Consider the following 19,159-nt stretch of genomic DNA (forward strand, 5'->3'; position numbering starts at 1 on the left):
TCTCGAGCTCTGCCAGTACTATCTCGAGCTCTGCCAGCACTATCTCGAGCTCTACCACTACTGTCTCGAGCTCTGCTAGCACTGTCTCGAGCTCTACTAGTACGAGCCCGACAGTATCAGGCGCTACGAGCGCTACTACATCGACAATGGTGGGCTCAACGCTATCAACCGTTACCAGCGTTACTATGTCGACCGCGACTAGCTCGACTATTTCAACACCTAGTAGTGTGGCCGGCTCTACCACCAGCAGTTCAACGGTGTCAAGCACCTCTATGACGAGCTCGACGGGACAATCTAGTACTACTACTCCTTCTTTTACAACTGCCCTTGTCACAAATGCCTCCATTGTATCGTCGATTTCCGCAAGTAGCTCACATTTACTGACTTTACTTTCTCTAGTATCCTCGTCGGCGACATCAACCGCGGCCTCTACAACTTCTTCGGCATTAACAAGCTCCACTACGCAAGCCACGACGGTTTCGACGACTACTACGGTATTGGCAACATCTACAATCACTACTTCGACTGCGCCTTTTACATCCACTACCGCAGCGTCCACTGTCATGACTATCAGCAGTTCAAGCAGCTCCAGCAGCTCCAGCAGTTCAGGCAGTGTATCGTCCACACCCTCGTACCCGGCAGCTCCGAACTACGCGGCTCTGGCCATACCAGTAACTGTGAGTACGGTCACCGCTGGGGCCACGGGGACTCTATGCGCCGGAGTCAATATCCTTCCAGGGTCAACAAGCCAGCCACTGCCACTGGCTACAGGCGCTTACAACTATCAAAAGGTGGCTCTGGCCGACAACCCAAATGTTGTGTATGAGGTCGAATGCTGGATGAATTCCGGAAGCACCAGTAGTAGCGTCACTAGCATTCAGAATGTTTATTCTCTCGAAAGCTGTATGGACCTTTGTACTTCATACGGAACGAGCGCCTGTCTTGTTGCATACTGGGCCAGCCCTAACCTCTGCCAGCTTTATAACGTGGTCAATACCGGTGGCCAGCCTTCTGTGGCTGGCGGGCAGTCCCCGGCCAAGCTGATCGGCCAAGGCGTTCGCACCGCAAGACTCCTTACAGGCCAACCACAGCCGAATGTGGTGGACGCAACCTATCTTCTTGCTCCCGGCTACGATCTGGGGCTTTGCAACAACAACAATTACCAATTGGCCTTCATCGGCGTGTACTACAACGGCTCTTCTGGTCAGGGTCCTCCCACGATCAACACGGGTCGCGACAATGTCTGGTACGTGTCTTGCGGTGCCTCATTCTACAACTCGCAGTCAGGGACCCAACTTGTCCCAACCTATTCCGTATCAACCCCCGTGTTCGGCTTCACTTCACCCCCAGCGACGGCGGATGACTGTGCGCGAGTCTGTCAAGCGTACCACACTGTCCACCTTGTGAATTCGAGCGCCCCCGACTGCAACCTCTGGCAGTTTGTGCCTTCGGCTGTGGCAAGTAACAAATGTCAGCTATTTCCTTATCTTTACGGCATCGCCAATAACCAAGTTCCGGGGACCACGACGGATGCGAATGGTCTCCCCATTACCGCCGCCGCCATCCTCCGGGGTAATTCCGGCATCGAATTCTCGAACCAGGCACACTATAAGAAGCGATCTCTACCGGCGGCCATGGACTATCACCGACGCCATCCAAGGGATTCTCTCATCGACGACGGAAGTATCCCGGATGTTATCATTAAGTACGACAAGGGGACTGGCAGCTGGGCAGAAGTGATGTGATGGAGGTTTGAACGCACCTAGTGATGAGCAAACATGACATTTGGGAGAAGACATGGTCTGTGATGGCTTTCGTTTGGGGCATTCTTGTTAGGAATCGAACTACTTTTCGTTCTGGATGTGAGGGTTTTCTCTAAAAGGTTTGGGCTGAATGTAATGCATTCGTTAGAGCTTGATAGGGCATTCTCGTTCTAATATATCTTCTGATTTGACTGCAGGCATCGAGTATTTTTCCCTTGAAGAGAGATGCGAGTATTGTCCCAACGACCAGGGCTTCCGACGACATAGCCACAGGCGTGGTCCCCAACCCTTGTGGTCGGGCGTTTAACCGAGATGAACTCCGCCCTTGGCAAGTCCCTTAGTGAGTGAGTTGATCGTATTCGTGATCGTATTCATGTTGGCACCATGGCTAGACCAATCTTTGGCTATGATCCATCGTCCATCATCCATGCTCATTCATTCCACCCTTCTAGGCAGCAGGGAACCTCGCCTTTTCCACAACTTCTTGCCGTCTCTTCCTTCTTCATGCCGCCATGAATGCTCGTGCGAGTCTCGAGGACCTGCGACCATCGTTTACAGGCCCACAGGTGGATACCTCGATGAGGTAGCTGTGTTTTCTTTTCTAGGCAGCCGCGAATCCAAAGACTCCATCGACTGGGCCACTGGATTAACCCGCTCACTTCGTTACCGCAACCTATGGATCGCCGTCGTAGCACCCGTCGTCCCGTTGGTTGAGCCAACTCAAACTACTATTAAATTTCCGTGGCGCCTGTATCAGTCTTGATTGTGGGGCCGCCATGAGGACTTCTAGCCTCTATTCTTTTCTTCTGCATTGTAATATGTCGAACTGCCACTGTTGAAGAAGTGCCAAATGCCCGAGCTGCTGGAGTAAGAGGGGAACGACGACGACGACTTGTTTCAATACCGTGATATTCAGATATTCACAATGAGCACCGTCGAGCACCCGGCGCTTGTCGCCGATGGGAAAGTGGCCAGTGCGCAAGTGGTTGAAGAAACGGCCGTCACCATCAAGGAAGAAGAGAAGCCCGAGAAGACAGTCCGGCCTCCTATCTCAAACTACTGGGTGCGTTCTCTGGCTTGACCGTCTGGCTTCCTGTTCTCTGCTGACACTGCACAGCGAATACTGTCTTTCCGTTCGAAAAGAGATGGATTTGCCCTTTGCCTCAGCTGCCTGTGTGCTATTGGAGCTGGCACGGTAAGTGTCCCCGAGCAGGTTCTCGTGACGGTTCTGACATCCTTCCAGGCCCTTCCACTTATGAACATCGTCTTTGGGGACCTTGTCAAGGATTTCAGTGGCTATTTCTTACCAGGTTCCACCGTGACCGAAAGCAGATTCAAATCAACCGTCAACCAGAACTCGTACGTCCTGAGGGTTGGTCGCATCCAGCAAAGAACATGCTGACCAGAACAGGCTATATCTTGTCTATCTATTCCTCGGCAAGTTTGTGCTGACATATATCTCGACGGTGAGCTCTCCGAGAAGACCGCTTCTGTATTCTGACGTTGGGCACCCGTTACTGACTATGGCAGTTCTGTTTTCGGATCACTGGACTACGGATTTCTGCCAGGTTGCGCCTTTTCTACCTTCAGTCGCTCTTCGCCCAGCCCATCAAGAAGCTCGACGAAGTATCCTCCGGCACGGTCGCCAACACCATCACGGCTTCGTCCAACATCATCCAAATAAGTATCTCGGACAAGCTCCATTCGCTGTTCATGGCTGTGGCTTTGATCATCACCGCCTACGTCATCGCCTTTCGGTACTCGCCTCTTCTCACTCTTGTTGCGAGTTCCTCGATGCTTTTTATCGTCATCGTGTACAGCATAACCACCCCGTTCTTGCTCAAGAGAATGGCCCAGGTCGAGAAGGCCAATGCAAAGGCTGCTTCGATCGCCGGCGAAGTCTTTAGTTCAATCCGTGCCGTCTTCGCCCTGGGTGCAGAGAAGAGCCTGACCAAGAAGTACGACGCCGCCGTTCAAGAGTCACAAAGATATGGACTGGCCATGTCTCCGCTGTATGGCACCCAGGTGGCGCCAGGCTTTTTCGCCATGTACTCGACGTTTGCGCTGTCCTTCTGGTTCGGCCTCAAGCAGTATCGGGACGGGCATATTGCCAACATCGGCACAGTCGTCACGTAAGTCTCCCGGTCTCCTTATCCATGGCTGCTAAACCTATCCCACAGGGTATTCTTCTCGGTTCTGATTGTTATGGCTCTCTTGGGCGTCCTAGCAACCCCAATCATTGCCATCACGAAAGCTATCGGCGCCTCGACCGAGTTCTTTTCAATGATCGATGCCCCAAAGGTCTCGTATGAGGGCGTTACTGACCCTGACGTGTCGTCACATGATGACATCGAGTTCAACAACGTCAACTTTGCCTATCCCAGTCGTCCCAAGGTCCAGGTCCTGAAAGGATTCAATGCGCGGTTCAGGAAAGGCAAGACCACAGCGCTGGTAGGCCCTTCAGGATCGGGAAAGAGTACTATTGTGGCGTTGCTGGAGCGCTGGTACGAGCTGGACGGGAATGATCCTGACAAGGACGAGGCCACATCAACCACAGAGAAACCCGACAATGAGCAGGAGCGACCGCCCGAAAATCAAGGTTTGGTCTCGATTGGCGGCCGCGATATCAGGGACACCAAACTGAAGTGGTGGCGGTCACAAATCGGCCTGGTGCAGCAAGAACCATTCTTGTTCAACGACACCATCTTCAGGAACGTCGCATGCGGCCTAAATGGGACGCCGTGGGAAAAGGATGCCGACGCCGCGAAGCAGAAACGGGTCGAGAAGGCCTGTCAGGAAGCCTTTGCGGACGAATTCATCCGCCAACTCCCCGACGTGAGCAAATGCTTTTGACCCGCTGGCTAATTTTGTTTTTGTGGACACATGACTGACGCAAAGGGGGTGTTTAGGGCTATCAAACGCGAGTCGGCGAGAGTGGCATCAAACTGAGCGGCGGGCAACGGCAGCGTCTGGCCATCGCTCGCAGCATCATCCGCGAACCCTCCATCTTGATCCTGGACGAGGCCACGAGTTCGATTGACGTTCGCGGAGAGCGCATCGTCCAGAAGGCCCTGGACCAGGTATCCCGCAACCGGACAACCATCGTTATCGCCCACCGCCTCTCCACCATCCGCAAGGCCGACAACATCATCGTCATGCGCGACGGACGGAAGATGGAGGAGGGCACCCACGCCAGCCTCCTCGCCATCGCTGATGGCGTCTACGCCGGCCTCGTGCACGCGCAGCAGCTCGAGGCCGAGACAGCCCCCCAAACGAATGAGAGCATCGAGGCATCTGAGCTGGAACAACTGGAGAGACGAGACACCGGCGTCTCGGCCAAGCAACACGAAGAGACTGCGACCAAGTACAAGGACCGGGGCTTCATCATGTCCGTCGGCCGGATCTTGTACGAACAGCAACAGTACTCGATGTTCTATGTTTTGATTGTGCTGGCAGCAATGGCTGCGGGCTGTAAGTTCCCCAACATTCAGTCCCCCACTACGGATGACAGACAGACAGACAGGCTAACAAATATTGGATAATCCAGCGGCCTTCTCGCTGCAAAGCTGGATCTTTGCTCAGCTAATGGAAGTCTTTACCTTCACGGGTCAAAGGCTGAAGGAACGAGGCGACTTTTGGTCCCTGATGTTCTTCGTCCTCGCTCTGGGGATGGCGGCGGCGTATTTCATCCTTGGGTTCCTCTCGAACCATATCTCCGTGGTAAGTCAAAGGGGCGAAATTTCGAGCAAAAGAGAGCAAGATCGACCTGGTTCTAACGACACAACACAGCTTGTATCGTCCGTCTATCGGCGCGAACACTTTTCGAATCTCCTTCGTAACCCCATCTCCTATTACGACACCGAAGGCAACTCTTCAGGCTCGCTGATGGCCCGTTTGGCCACAGACTTCAAACTGCTCAGCGAATTGCTCGGCCTGAACGGCGCGTTCCCGCTGATCTCCTTGTTCAACATGACCGGATGCATCATCATCTCCTTCTACTTTGGGTGGAAGTTGACCCTGGTGACCTTTTTCTCGGCCATGCCCGTCGTCATCTTCGCCGCATTTATCCGCGTCAAGTACGAGATTCAATTCGAGGAGTGGAACGCAAAGGTCTTTGCCCACAGCTCGCAATTTGCGACGGAAGCGGTCGGCGCCTTCCGGACCGTCACGTCGTTGACCATGGAGGACTCGATCATCCAGAAATACTCGGATCTCCTGCAGGAGCAGATTCGGGACGCGACGCGACGAGCGACACATGGCTGTCTGATCTTTGCCCTCTCGGACAGCGTCGAACTCTGCGCCATGGCCCTGACTTTCTGGTAGGCTCCAATTTTGCCTGGAAGAAGGGACTGTTAACTGACACAATGATTTTTCCAGGTACGGAGGACAGCTTCTGGCCCGCCACGAGTACAACATCATTCAGTTCTTCCTCATCTACTCGGCGATCGTGCAAGGTGCACAAGGGGCCGGCCAATTCCTGAGTCTCTCCCCAAATATTGCTCGGGCCACCGCGGCAGCCAACCGCATTCTGGGGTCGCGATGTATCGTCGGCGACGAAGATGCGAATTTGAACGGCGTGGGCACGCCGCTTCCGCCAAGTGAAAAGCGGACGGGCGCCAAAGTCGAGTTCAAGGACGTCGTCTTCAAGTATCCCACCCGAGATAGCCCCATCTACCGCAACCTCAACCTGTCGATCGAGAGCGGTCAGTTCGTGGCCTTTGTCGGTCCTTCGGGATGCGGCAAGACCACGGTGATCTCGCTGCTGGAGCGGTTCTACAACCCCGTATCGGGGACAATCACCTTCAACGACCGGAACCTGAAGGACATTGAAATGCCCTCGTACCGGCGCGCGCTGTCGCTCGTCGCGCAGGAACCGAAGCTCTTTGACGGCACGATCCGCGAGAACTTGGTCCTCGGCCTGGACGATGACGAAGATGATAATGAGGACGGAAAAGGTGTCACGGAAGAAGACATCGTCCGCGCCTGCAAAGACGCCGAGATCCACGACTTCATCCTCTCCCTCCCCGACGGCTTCGACACCCCGCTGGGCATCAACACGCAGACGTCGCTCAGCGGCGGCCAGAAGCAGCGCCTGTGTCTGGCGCGGGCGCTGCTACGCAACCCGTCCCTGCTGCTTCTCGACGAAGCCACGTCCAGCCTGGATTCGCAGTCGGAGAAGCTCGTGCAGGGCGCCATCGAGCGCCTGGTGGTGCAGCGGAGCATGACAGTCGTCGCGGTGGCGCACCGGCTGGCGACGATTCAAAAGGCAGATGTCATCTTCGTGTTTGGCGAGAGCGAGGCCGGCAGGGGCTCGAGGATCTTGGAGCGCGGCACGCACAAGGAGCTGTTGAGCCGGCGCGGCGCGTATTGGCAGATGGTGAGTCCTGATTTGTTTTTTTACTTCTGTCCTCCTTCCCCCTTTTGTTCCCATATCCCTGTTTTACCCCTGTCCTCCTCCTCTTTTTCGTCCCCAGCCTCCTCTTTTTTTCTCCCTCCGCACCTGTATATCACCTATGTACCTCGTAATACCACTTATAGCGTTTGTCGTCATACTAACGACGAGCCATCTAGTGCGAAGAACAAGCCCTCGATCGATAATCCGGGGTTAGCCTGGGATGTTGTACAGAATGCGGGGGTTTTCCATGTTTGCGTGGCCGCCCTTGCCACCACTTGACAAGTTCTTGACCACGGATGCGATCGAGCTGCAAGCACCCCTCAAAAAATATAGCGTGTTTCGCCGGCGCCGGAAGCGGTGGGGATTTTTGTTGGCTCCTCCTCTCTCTCATCACAACTATCACCAGTGTCGACCACCTTGACTAAAACAAATGGACCCGTACCCATGGCTATTACGTGTCCCCACGGGGATGCCGAAATCGGTAGTGGGTGTTCCACTCCATCCAGTACCGAGTTATTTCTCTGCTCATTCCAAATGCGTGCGTTCGTGCATGCATGCATGCATCGATACACGAACCGTTTACCTTTTGCGGGGCAGAAAACAGAATGTGGAGGTGGAGGTGGCGTTGGAGGCGCGGAGGTGCCTCTTTGCCGCAGCCGCCGCCGACGCCCCGGCCAGAACCACTTCTTGTTGGTTGGTCAGTCATCTCTGAGGAGAGAAGCCAGGAGATGCTGGAGAGAGAGGCAGAGGAAAAAGAAGAAGACAGTTCTAGGAAGGAGAAAAAATTAGGAGAGAAGGGAAATGAGAGTTGGGGAAAAAAGGACAGTTTCGAGCAGGTGCCGCAGAAAGAGATGTATACAGGAGGGAACCTGGACATAATAATTTTCGGACAAACGAAGATGAGCGCGCTATGTATAACACCACACGACACGACATACAATATACAATGAGATGGGATGGGATGAAACCGAGTCCAAGACCACCTGCAGGTACTCGGAAATGTAAGGTAGCTAGCTGGGGCAAAGAGAGAAAAGAGACATAAGAGGGGAAATGTGTCTCAAGAAGGGCGCAGAAGAGAAAACGAAAATTGGCATCTCCTCTTTATTACCGCCAGCTTGGCTGGTGCGAACACTGAATTAACTTAGGTACCATGGCTGCTCTATACGATTTTCACAGGCGCTGAGAATGTTCTACCCATTCTGCACTCTACCGCTTACTGCCTCCTTTTTCATTCAAAGAACGTATTAGCCGTGCCAGTTGTGGCGGCCCTCAGGGGTATTTCCATCTCCCGTGCATCAGAGCACCGTGGTGTGAGATGCAGACTCGACACGCGCCTCTCGTCCTTGAGGCTCCTTCAGTTGTCGGAAAGGGGGTTCCTATCACATCGACGCGCAGGTAGGTAGGTATCGCGGTGTTCATACTATTTGTTTCCATCCTCTTCATCACTCTCGCTCCCTTTAGGCACCGTCCACTCGACCAGTCACCCAGGCATTGATCCATCCAGCTGTCCCTGTTCTCTTCCTCCCGTCAACTCGCGCGGGTGTGTTTCGGAAGGCTGCCTTTGCCACTTGATGTCCGGCCGGTGTGAAGAGTTGTGTGGGGGGACACTGATAGCACTGGCTGTCCAACCCCACGGCCTGCCACAGCCTCGCTCTTCCGATCCAACCTCACAAGGAAGGGACGGGAAGGGAAGGTCGCGCCAGTCGTGGGGGTCTTCGGTCAGCATTTCCGAATAATGATAGCATGGTCTGGTCTGCCCGGAGCTTCCCTTCCCTCCCCGATATGTTGGATCTTCTGGCCAGTAAGACTGTAGTGTTAGCGGCTGGAACAGGGTCGATTCCTCAGCATGATAAGCATTTGCTCGTATCGTGGTTGGCGGCCATGTCCTAGTGCCAGGACTTGCGCGATCGTCCAGATAATCATTAGCTTACCACCCCTTTGCTTCGCGGGCAACCTTCTGGCCAGACCAGCCTTCCCGGGTGTTGTCTTTCATTGTTCGCTGGGCGAGCAGTCGAGTCTGCCATCACTGGCCCGTCAAGCACGAAAGCTGGGATCTCTCAAGCTGGCTAAAATGTTTTGCCTGATGTTTTGGTGGTCCGTCGACTGCAATGAAGGCTGAAATGCAGCCCTGCGACAAACGAGGCCCAACATCACGATCGATGGATCATCTGTTTCCGTTGAACTGAGGATAAGGCACCGCTGTGGAGGAACTGCTGAGATGCTGGGATCCCCAGCGTGGCGAGGTGCAGGTGCAAGTTATGCCGAAGACGCACCGAGAATATCGCCGGGCTAAGTCGACCGGCTGTAACAAGTGACGACGGACTCTCCACATGGAGATGGAGGGCATGGCTTCTAGCCATAATCTCTGGAGACGATGCGAGAGTGTTGAAGTGTCGGATCTGCTGGAAGACATTATCCGGGGCGACGACGCTGCCTACTTTGATATTTTGTCCATTCATCCAAAGTAGGCTGGAGGCGGCGTCCTTGTCGCAGTGCGTTGGCCTTGCTGCCGCTGCACCGCACTTATACCTAGCGGGACGAGCAGCTCACTTAGGCTGGCATCTTCTTCATCAGAGTCCAATCCCGAAGCAACCTCCGAGACGTCCACAACGATTTGGCTCTTCGCAGCATCGTCGGCTTTCGACGCGTCAGCCTTGACCAAGAGCGAAATGCCATTGTGCAGAGAGTACTTGGGCGCTCCTTGACCGCCGTGGAACGTCATACTGAGGTCCAGCGTGTAGGTCCTCGACAGATGTTTCCATTCTAGAGAGGGCTGAGAGACGGCATCGGGCACGGCCAAGTCGAGTTGAGATGTCGCAACGTAGGGCTCAGCGGGGTTCTTTTTCCCCTTCTGCGCGCGCCGGTAGTCGTCGTACTGCGGGAGCGGGCGAAATAAGATGGTCGACTTGTGCGTGGATGCCGTGGTCTTTTTGTAGATGACTTCCCCCGCTCTCACCTTCGCGGCCGACGGGCGGCCCGGGGTGGTTGAGAAGCGCGTGTTGACCTCCCACTTGGCTTCGACGGAGCATTTCAGCGATTGACGTGAATCCATGGACAAAGCCTCAGAGGCGTCCATGGCCACGGTGAGCGGCACGCTAATGTGTCGCTTTCCAGTCTGCGCGTCCCGTTTTATGGTCATGTCGGCTTCCGACAAAGTGAGCGATAGATCCGGGGGTTTCTGAAACCGACATCGCGAAAGAATGTCGGGTTTGGCACGGATCGTCAGAGGGTTTCCCCGTGCTGGCGACGCCCGTAGACAAGGGTAAAGAGACGAGATTTGAATATGCTGATTCAAGAAACCGACCTGGGTCCCGGAGAGGCGAAAGTTGACCTCAACCCAGTAAGACACCTCGCAGTCCCCACGCTCGACCCGGTGATCGTTCAGCGCCGTGTTTTGGGTAATAGTGGTGGTACCCGTGAATACGCCAGTCAAGGGTAGAGGACGGAAAACTCCATCCTGGCCAGCAATCGTAGTCGGCAACTCGAAGTAAAAGTCCAGATGGCGAACTTTGCGCGTATCGGTCTCGCTGATACATGTGGAATGTCTGAAGTCTGACATGGCCTTGACGTCGGTCAGGGTGATTATGTCCTCGATGGCGTGCTTGTAGCCCACGGAGGATGTAATAACACCTGGTATTGTGTAAGCATTGTCCCGCTCAACAAGTCCATGTCATCTCGACGTTACCTCTCAGACATAGTTGCACCGTGTCAAATGCGTGGCGTCTTATGCAATCCTCGAGGACACTGAGTCTGCCATTGATTCGGGACGGTCCTCTGTTGCATGCGACACCGTCGACGTTGTCGGGTAAAGGAGACACAGCCTTGCCTGGTGTAGGCTTCCCGACCAGTAAACGAGCGTAGATCATGGTTTTCTCGTCAGGTCGTTGTGGACGCCCTTCTGAACGAGACAGAGTCTTGAGACTAGAGAACCGAGAATGAAAACCTGCCGGGAATATATGACCTTCCCTTCCCTCTATTGACCTGAAGCGGGAGGGCGACCCCACGAGCATCATGGTTGGGTGGGTCAGCTGCGCCATATCTTTTTGACTTCCATCTTTCTGGGAACGTCGGGCTAATCAGCATCCAGACCAGTAGGGGTTGTGCTGGCCGTGCTTATCACAGAGCTATTCGGAGAGCTGAACCGAATCCCGAAACGCCAGGTGCCATGTAGCTGGGATCACCATAGCAGGGTCTAGTTAGTTGAGCGGCCCAAGAGTTTGGCGAGAACAAAAAAAAAACTTGACACTTCTCCTAAGGGCCCTGGTCTAGGTTACGCGAGGGCCGAGGGCCTGAGTCACCCTGGCTCGTTGTGGAAGAAGACGGTGGTGGCTGACCTCGGATTACTCGTAAATGCTTTTCAGCCCTCAGCCTTTTATCCCTTGCTTCTTTTGCGCCGATGAAACTCAAGACGTCTTTACGAAGGGCTGTACGTATAGAATGACACCAACCTTTCGTTCAGCCGCAGGGAGAAAATGAAATAAAGTCCTCGTCCTCGTGTAGCGGTAGCCATTTTCCGTACCCCGTCCGTATGTAAGTTGTCCGGCTGTAGGCGATCATTTCCCGGGCTTTGGAGAGGCCGAACACCCAAGCCGGTTGTTCAGAAATCTAAGCTCCCGATGGTGCGCCTCGAGTTTCTCTTGGCCTCCAAGAAACAGCGCGGTTGCTACGCGGTTTGTTCTCGCCCTGGGAAGACTAAGTCAGCCGGACGGCGCACTTGCACAACGATTGGTGGTTTCGTGATAACTGGGAGGTATCGAGAAGGAACGCAGCTGGTCGGGCCTGGGCTACGAAGGAGAGCATAACGCCAGGAGGCTAATCTGTTAGTCCCGCCAGGTCGAGAACCACCAGGTTTTGGGCAATTTTCCATGGCTCGCGGCTGTGAGCGACACAGGAAAAGAACAGAGAAAGGCCGCCAGAGGACCTAGCTAGTGGGGGTTTTCTTCTGGGAGGTGGCTTTGGCGGCTGGGTGGGGGAAGATAAACCTTCCTGGGGCAGGTGTTCAGACTCCCCTGCTTTGACTATTACTTAGGCGAGGCTTCATTCGGCTGAAGTGGCCAGGGAGGATTTGTGCGTTCGCGACAAGTTCGCAGCTCGCTCAAAAACCCGGGGGAGGGCCATGTGTTGCTGCTACGACTCCAAGTCGGTAAGCGGTGGGTTGGTACCTACGAGTAGGCCTAGACGCCGCCCTTCGCGTGGATTCGGTGGCTACTCGTGGTTAGCAAAACAAATCCCGCGACAGCAGCTCGATGCGGTTTAGGCCTCCGAAATCGCACAGTAACTAGGTATCCAAGATATACTTTGGACTCGCGGTCAGGAGCCCAAGACAGCCGCCGTCGTCTTCTTCCTTTTGAAATTCCCTAGCGCGCTGACCAGGTCGGAAACTTGCGTTGACTACCTATTATGTTGTCGTATCGAACGAGTCTCGCCTGGAATGCCACTCCTGAGAGACCCTGTCCCGAGGTCAGTACTTGTACAACCTCGGACCGCGTATCTTGGGTCAACTTAGTTTGTAACGATAATTTCCCCACTCGTAGAAAGGCACAAGCAGAGATGGACAAGGGCCACGGTCTTGAGATGTGGGTCGCTCCCCTCTGTCGATGAATTTTGAGTGGAAAAAAGTCCACTTTGTGAGCCCCCAATAGGTTCTTTTTTTGGCCCCCACCATCTCGACACAGGCAGGCCATTTTCAACAAATTGAGGCCTGATGCGCTGTAGATGTCTGCAAGGCTGCCGATGAAGGGTTGAGTAGTGGTTGGACGCCTTTCAGGCCTAAATGAACAATCGCACTGTCCGAACCTGATTCTTTTCCACTTGCCTTTTGATAGGACGTCTTTTCACATTAAGGGTCGCGGATCTACGAGTTGATCCACATATGAATCACTTCGTGGCCTCCATTCCTCGAGGAATGCTTTCGTGGCTGCGGCGGCAGCGGCTGCGGCATAAACTTGCCACTTCTTGTTTTTGTGGCTGTCCGAGTAGTCACTCACGGCCTTGATGACGAGGCTAGGAAAGAAGTCCCAGATCCCCGCGCCTTCCATCTCGAACCCAAGAATGTCGTACTTCTGCGCAATCTTGTCTCTGTGGGTGCCGGATTTCATAACCGTGTCCCCTGATCCCATGTTACCAATGTGGATCGACGGCCGGTATAAGCCTTGTTCTCCCACCGGATCTGCAGGTGGAGCTTTATTTGGAAGCCGTATGCGATGAACAAGCCCATTTGTTTCGTAACCTAACTCTTCGCAGCTGCTGTCGATAGCCTTCTGGCAAATACGAACGTCACTTTCCCATCGGCATGTCTGACAGCTTCCAGCCACATAATGTTGATGCAGTGAAGAGCACTCGAACAGTTTGTCTGTCTCAGCTCCAGGATAGGCTGTCTTTTTGTCTGTACCCTGGACCACTCTCAAAAATCGATTCGTGTTGTATTCCAAGTGCCGCCGATGGTGCGCTGTCTCCAATTTTGCGAGAAGCGATCGAACTTCATGAGAAGATTTTCCTGATTCCCCTTCTAGACAGTCTTTTCGCTCGAAGTCTATGGGGTACTGCCTCCCATAATCGTACTGAACGAGTGACCGACTGATAATAACGTCTCCCAAGAAGACTTCTCGCTTGCTCCGATGGTTGTACGGCACTCCTCCACAAATGCCCACGACTAATACAAGCTGAATGTTTTGAAAGCTCGATTGTAAGCCCTGTGCAACACTGGCAGCACTGACTTTTCCCAGTGACGGCATATGAGCGACGACCACATTGTGATGACCTATACGACCTGTGGTGTAGGCATTGGGGTCTTTTGCAGCCTTGCCGTATCTGTGATTTTCGTCGTCCCAGTACTCGTCGAACAACAAGAAGACGGCATCTACTTCACTAGGAAGAGCGCAGATAATTCCAATCTCGAAGTCCCGACGGGTGCGCGGACGGAGATGAGTCGTCGGTCTGTTGCTGGCAACGGTTTGAGATATAGTGTCGAGTACGACATCCGACTGAGACGCGCCGGTTGCGTTTGAACGTGGTTGAATCAAATAGTGCCTGGGTCTGTCAGGTCCCTCCACTAGCAATTCACCAGCAGCTGGGGTTGACCTAGCCGTTGACGGCTTCAGTGGCCCGACCGTCCAGATATCGTGTATCCAGCCAGTTCCTGTGAGAAGGGCTTCCAAAGGTGTAACGACCTCTTCCATGATCATCCGACGCCTACTCTCAATATCAACAAATGTCTCCTTGCCAATGCTCGACATCGCACCTTTGAGAAAGAATTGATTATTGAAACAGTTCCGCGCCGCGTCCCAGTAGTTTTTGTAGTCAAATTCATCCCATGGCGACGTCCGGGACAAGAACTCTCGTGCAGATAGCCAATCCGAGTTCACGTTTACCTGATCGTTTTGTGAGAGATCCCTGGCTCGTTTGCCGGTGGCTATCTCGATAAGTATCCACCCTAGAGACAAAATCTTGGGATACCGGTGAATTTGACCAACAATGTTGCTGGACTCGCTTTCACGGTCGTCGCCTTCTCCCCACCGCACTGCTAAATAAGGTCTGTTAATGGAAATCAAGGGCTCTCCACGCTTATTTCCTGGCTTCTCTTGCATAAAATGTATGTCTTCAGCACTCCATGGTCTGGACATCCAGTCAGAATCGTAGAACTCCCAGACAGATTTTGCAATGATGTAAGCAAGAATGACCTTCATTTCGTGGGATAGACGTCCGATTCGCAGTGCATCTGAGAGTGACAGTGATGGGAAAGCGAGGACATGTACTTCCAGCGGCAGACAGTCCTCAAGCAACCATAGTTGGTCCTTGTCCACGTGTAGACATATCTGAGAACCAGAAGGTGAGATCAACTGATTGCACAGCTGCACTCCTGTGGCGGACGTGGGTGGGCGGCCAGGGTGATCCACAGATGTTTCTTGATCGGAGAAACGGGCACGCTTCTTCCCTGGTCTTTCACTACTATGAGGTTAGAGGCTGATGCATTCCTGTCCGTTGAATAAATCTGCTCACCTACAGACTTGGAATTGCAGATGTTGCCATTCTACCCGCTTGAGAGCCAAGGAAGACGGTGGGAGAGAGGAAAACACCATGTCGAAACAGACGAAGGTCTCCTTGACGTCGCGGGAAGGCCTCAGACGCAACCTAGACAAATGCGTCTTCTCCAAGACGGGCCCTGCATTGTTGTTGGTTTCGCTGACACACTGGCATGCCGAATATTTTCGAAGCGTTTGATAAAGTTGCTGACTGACGTGCTTGGGGTATACACTCTGAGAAGTGGCTAGTTCCGAACGATGACGGGTGAAGGATTGGGTAGAGTATTGTGCTGTTTCCGATTGGAAGCCTTTACCAGCGAAATTCCTCACAAGCGCAACGAGCTTTGGCAATTTTTCCGCAGAAGCGTAGGCCAGCAACCCTGCTTTCATTTCATCATCACCTTCGCTGAGCGATTGTGGTAGCTCTACGAGATGCAGCAAGAAGGTGAAATCTTCACTGGGCTCTTCACGATGCCACTGCCGATGTTGGTAAGCATCTCTTAATCTCACTGAGCAGAGGGGTCACGGACAGTGCAGGCTCGCGCAAGCTCCTTGAGAAGCTTCCTGATTCTTCTCTTGAACTTCTCCTGTTGTAGCGAGCTGTCAAATCCTTGGAGAATCTCAGAGAGCGTGGCCAGCTCCCCACCCAGATTACCAAAGCCCAGGTGCTTTCTCTCGATGCCTAAGGTGGTGGAAACACGCGCTATGGTGAGCAACGTGTCTGGGGCAGACTCGAGGAGATCGAGATCATCGATCTCTTCGCCGGCCATGGTAAGAGCCTTTCCGCAGAAGAGATAAGGATGGCTATGAGAAAAAGAGAAAGAACGACAGAGGTTATTCCTCAGCCTGATTTTCATTCCCTCCAAGCAACCCCGCACTAACCTAAATAGTCAAACTGCGCTCTCAGCCTTACTTTGGCTGAAAAGGCTTTCAACCTCCCTCGTCACCAAGACATCTGTCTAATCTCAGGAATATTGTGACTTTCACAGTTGCAAAGGACTATAACAGTCGACACACCATCAAATGACCGATACGGAGCCTGAGAGCACCGCCGTTGCTCCCAACATCTCTATCCTAACGCAGAGATGTGAACGATTGCTAGAAAAGTGCCTCGATATTTCCCTGCTCATGGCGCGCGAGTGGGCCGAGAACAAGCTCGCGGACTTTAGGCTTTGGGCCTCAGGAATTGGTGCCGGCACAGCGGACACAGGCAAAATGTCCCTGGGAGCCAGGCTTAGCCAGAAGCCCAACCTTCTCAATATCTTCGCCGGCCTTTTGCGAATGTTGCAACATTTTATTGAAGAGTGTCAAATATTAAGTTTAACTCTCGATGGAGACGAGCTGGGGCAACACCTCCGTTGGACGGTGCGCGAATTCCACCATCGCGGGTCGAATCGCGTGCAAAGGGGCAGACCATCGAGGAAGCATCTTGTCCCAGGTCGCGCAGCCTCGAGGTCAATATCTCCCTGGTCTGATCAGTCCAGCCTAGATTCCGATCCAGCTGGGTTAGATCATTCTGGTAACGGGCGCCTTGCTCAAGCGATGGGGAGCGTTGAGTCGATCCTTGACCAATTGAACAATCTCGGATTCGCCGTGCGCCGGACAGGACATCAGCTCCGCCTCCAGAAAGCGGACTCGCGTTTCGATGCATCAGAACACTCAGCCCTCGAAAATTTCCTTACATTCCGGGTCTTGGCTCAACCAAGCATGAATCCCTCCGATACCCTCAAGGCATTCGACGATCGAGACCAGTTAACTTCTGTGCAATTACGCCTGATCAACGCCAACCTCAAGAGGCGAAACCGCTTTCTTTACGCACAGAGGCATTCTCGAAAGCTGGCCGAACCCTATCGGGTTGAACAAACCCCAAATTCTTTCCCTCCAGCCCGGAAAGATCTTTCAGTCACTACAGCACAAAAGCCGCCGGCCGACGATTCAGCCGCCACAAAGCTAGAAGCCGCAACAGAGGCACTCAATGCAAACCACCTAGGACAATTCTCTCAGATCTCGTCAACTACCTCGCGAATTCGATACCCTCACCCACCAAACATATCATCAGACGTCAAATTTTTCAAATGTCCTTGCTGTTGCCAGACTTTGGACCGTGTGTTTTCAACCGGTAACCGTTGGAGGTAGAGAATAATGGCTTCCTATGTCGACGCCGCTCACTGATCATATCACAGAATGCATCTGGCCGAGGACATATGTCCCTATACGTGCATTTACGACGAGTGCCCCATGCCAGAAGCAACTTTTGCCACCCGTCAAGCTTGGATGGATCATTTGACCGGGGCTGAACATCTGGATAACAGGTGTTGGAGGTGCTTGATATGCACCGACGGTGTGAGATATGGGGATAGCTCGCATCTTTCCGAGCATATCCAGCAAAGCCATTCTGATTCCATCGCAATCAATCAGATACCCATGGTCCTCGAAGCGTCCACGCAGATACTACCAGCCACCGCCCCTCTGTCGTGCCCATTGTGCAGACCGATCCACGGGGCCGGCACAAAAACACCTCGTTCAAACTTGAAACACATTGCTGAGCATATACATGATTTTGCCCTACTATCCCTTCCATGGGCCCCTGATGCTCCTGCTGGAGATCCTGATGCAATGAGCAAAGCGCGCAAAAAAGTAGCTTCTTGGCTGGGTTTGCATGAGAATTCGATGTTTCGCTTTGGCACAACACCTCTTGATCATAATAGCACTATAGATGAAGCAAGTCTTTATTTCACACGGGAGCAATATTTCGCCGAGAACAGGGACATTCGTACGACTTCATGCACTGGTTCGACTGACACAGACCGAGATCTGAAAGCCTTGGACAGTACAAGTCTATTGGAGTTTCCAGAAGGCGACTTGGAACATGTGGACAATCTCGAAAGCAATTTTTCCAACCCAGCGTCTCTCTCAGTGGCTGATTCCCACCAGTTGAGGGACACAGATCCAAATGCGGCCGAACCAGCTTCTGGAGAACCACAACCATACTCTGCATCCATCGATCCGACACCAGACCAAGAAATCTCCGACTTCAACAACCGCTTTTCGGCCAGACCACCGGCATTTTACCAGCCGGGTCGCGTGTTTGCCATTATCTGGCATACACCCGCTGATGAGTCCCAGAGGAACGATATGACGTCCCCGCGTCACATGTATTTGGAGGGAAATGTGTCCTTCGGGCAAAATTGGGAACGTATCTACGCTTCTGTTCGCAGGCTGGTTGTCGTGAAACCCGTCCTGGACTATTGTGTGTGTATACCCGTCAACACGTACGACGGACAAGGATTGAGCAAGTTCGAGCATTCTTTGGAAGACGTCGATGCTCATTCGAATATTTACATGGACGATACAGAGCCTTGTTGGCTACCTGACGAGCCCAGGTCGACCAAAATGCCGATAGCCGTGGAGACAGCAGGCCCTCAGGAACAACTCAGCCCGTATAGCCGTCTTTGCTATTCACAACCACTCAAAGTTCACTATAATATAAAAGCCATCAGCATCGGCCAGGTTACAAAAGAGAGTCTACCCTACGTTCTGCAATATTTTCGGAAGGCCAACACCTTGAACAGCCCATGAATACCTTACCCGTGCGTAAAACCAACTATTTGCGCAGGGTGTTCAAGGCAGGCAATGAAGCTTTACATCAACCGGAGGGATTTGCTAGAGCACAGCGAACGCTTTGGGTTGGTACGTGAGACCGTCAATCCCGATGTCTTTGCTGGGAACATGGGTAGTAGGCGGAATTTGTGCTGGGTGGTTCGCATGGCAGAGGTGATCAAGGGATGTCATAGGTCCGGCTGGATTTGGCTTTGGTCTTACCATTAGTCAGCGTGGTCATGCCAAGCTTTCCCCGCGTCTCTGCCCCACCTTCAACCCCCACTTTCTTGCCCAGTTTGACGCCTGCTCGCCGTTCCGCCTTACGATAGCCATTTCTGGTCTAGCGCCGGAGACTCAACCGCAGAGCCCAAGTAAGATTC

At 53.3% G+C, this 19,159-nt stretch overlaps 5 protein-coding genes across 5 annotated transcripts; 3 read left to right on the forward strand and 2 right to left on the reverse strand.

Moving 5' to 3' along the window:
* Positions 1–336: 336 nt before the first annotated feature.
* On the forward strand, positions 337–1,745 carry Z520_01462 (uncharacterized protein; the record flags this gene model as incomplete). Its single annotated transcript, XM_016771979.1, has 3 exons — positions 337–347; positions 400–677; positions 739–1,745. The coding sequence occupies 3 exons, from the start codon at positions 337–339 to the stop codon at positions 1,743–1,745; spliced, it is 1,296 nt and encodes a 431-aa protein (XP_016637118.1).
* Positions 1,746–2,688: 943 nt separating this feature from the next.
* Z520_01463 (uncharacterized protein) lies at positions 2,689–7,361 on the forward strand (the record flags this gene model as incomplete). The annotated part of the gene is made up of 11 exons (XM_016771980.1): positions 2,689–2,826; positions 2,881–2,958; positions 3,007–3,122; positions 3,175–3,229; positions 3,294–3,895; positions 3,944–4,598; positions 4,673–5,234; positions 5,311–5,483; positions 5,553–6,082; positions 6,141–7,140; positions 7,335–7,361. The coding sequence occupies 11 exons, from the start codon at positions 2,689–2,691 to the stop codon at positions 7,359–7,361; spliced, it is 3,936 nt and encodes a 1,311-aa protein (XP_016637119.1).
* A 2,252-nt stretch (positions 7,362–9,613) lies between these two features.
* On the reverse strand, positions 9,614–11,024 carry Z520_01464 (uncharacterized protein; the record flags this gene model as incomplete). The annotated part of the gene is made up of 2 exons (XM_016771981.1): positions 9,614–10,788; positions 10,844–11,024. 2 exons carry the CDS (start codon positions 11,022–11,024, stop codon positions 9,614–9,616), a joined length of 1,356 nt encoding a protein of 451 aa, XP_016637120.1.
* A 1,968-nt stretch (positions 11,025–12,992) lies between these two features.
* On the reverse strand, positions 12,993–15,949 carry Z520_01465 (uncharacterized protein; the record flags this gene model as incomplete). The annotated part of the gene is made up of 3 exons (XM_016771982.1): positions 12,993–15,105; positions 15,157–15,656; positions 15,710–15,949. The coding sequence occupies 3 exons, from the start codon at positions 15,947–15,949 to the stop codon at positions 12,993–12,995; spliced, it is 2,853 nt and encodes a 950-aa protein (XP_016637121.1).
* Positions 15,950–16,202: 253 nt separating this feature from the next.
* Positions 16,203–18,758, forward strand: Z520_01466 (uncharacterized protein; the record flags this gene model as incomplete). The annotated part of the gene is made up of 2 exons (XM_016771983.1): positions 16,203–17,311; positions 17,363–18,758. 2 exons carry the CDS (start codon positions 16,203–16,205, stop codon positions 18,756–18,758), a joined length of 2,505 nt encoding a protein of 834 aa, XP_016637122.1.
* Positions 18,759–19,159: the final 401 nt, after the last annotated feature.

The sequence above is a fragment of the Fonsecaea multimorphosa genome, assembly GCF_000836435.1.
Source record: "Fonsecaea multimorphosa CBS 102226 unplaced genomic scaffold supercont1.2, whole genome shotgun sequence".
Lineage (NCBI taxonomy): Eukaryota > Fungi > Ascomycota > Eurotiomycetes > Chaetothyriales > Herpotrichiellaceae > Fonsecaea > Fonsecaea multimorphosa.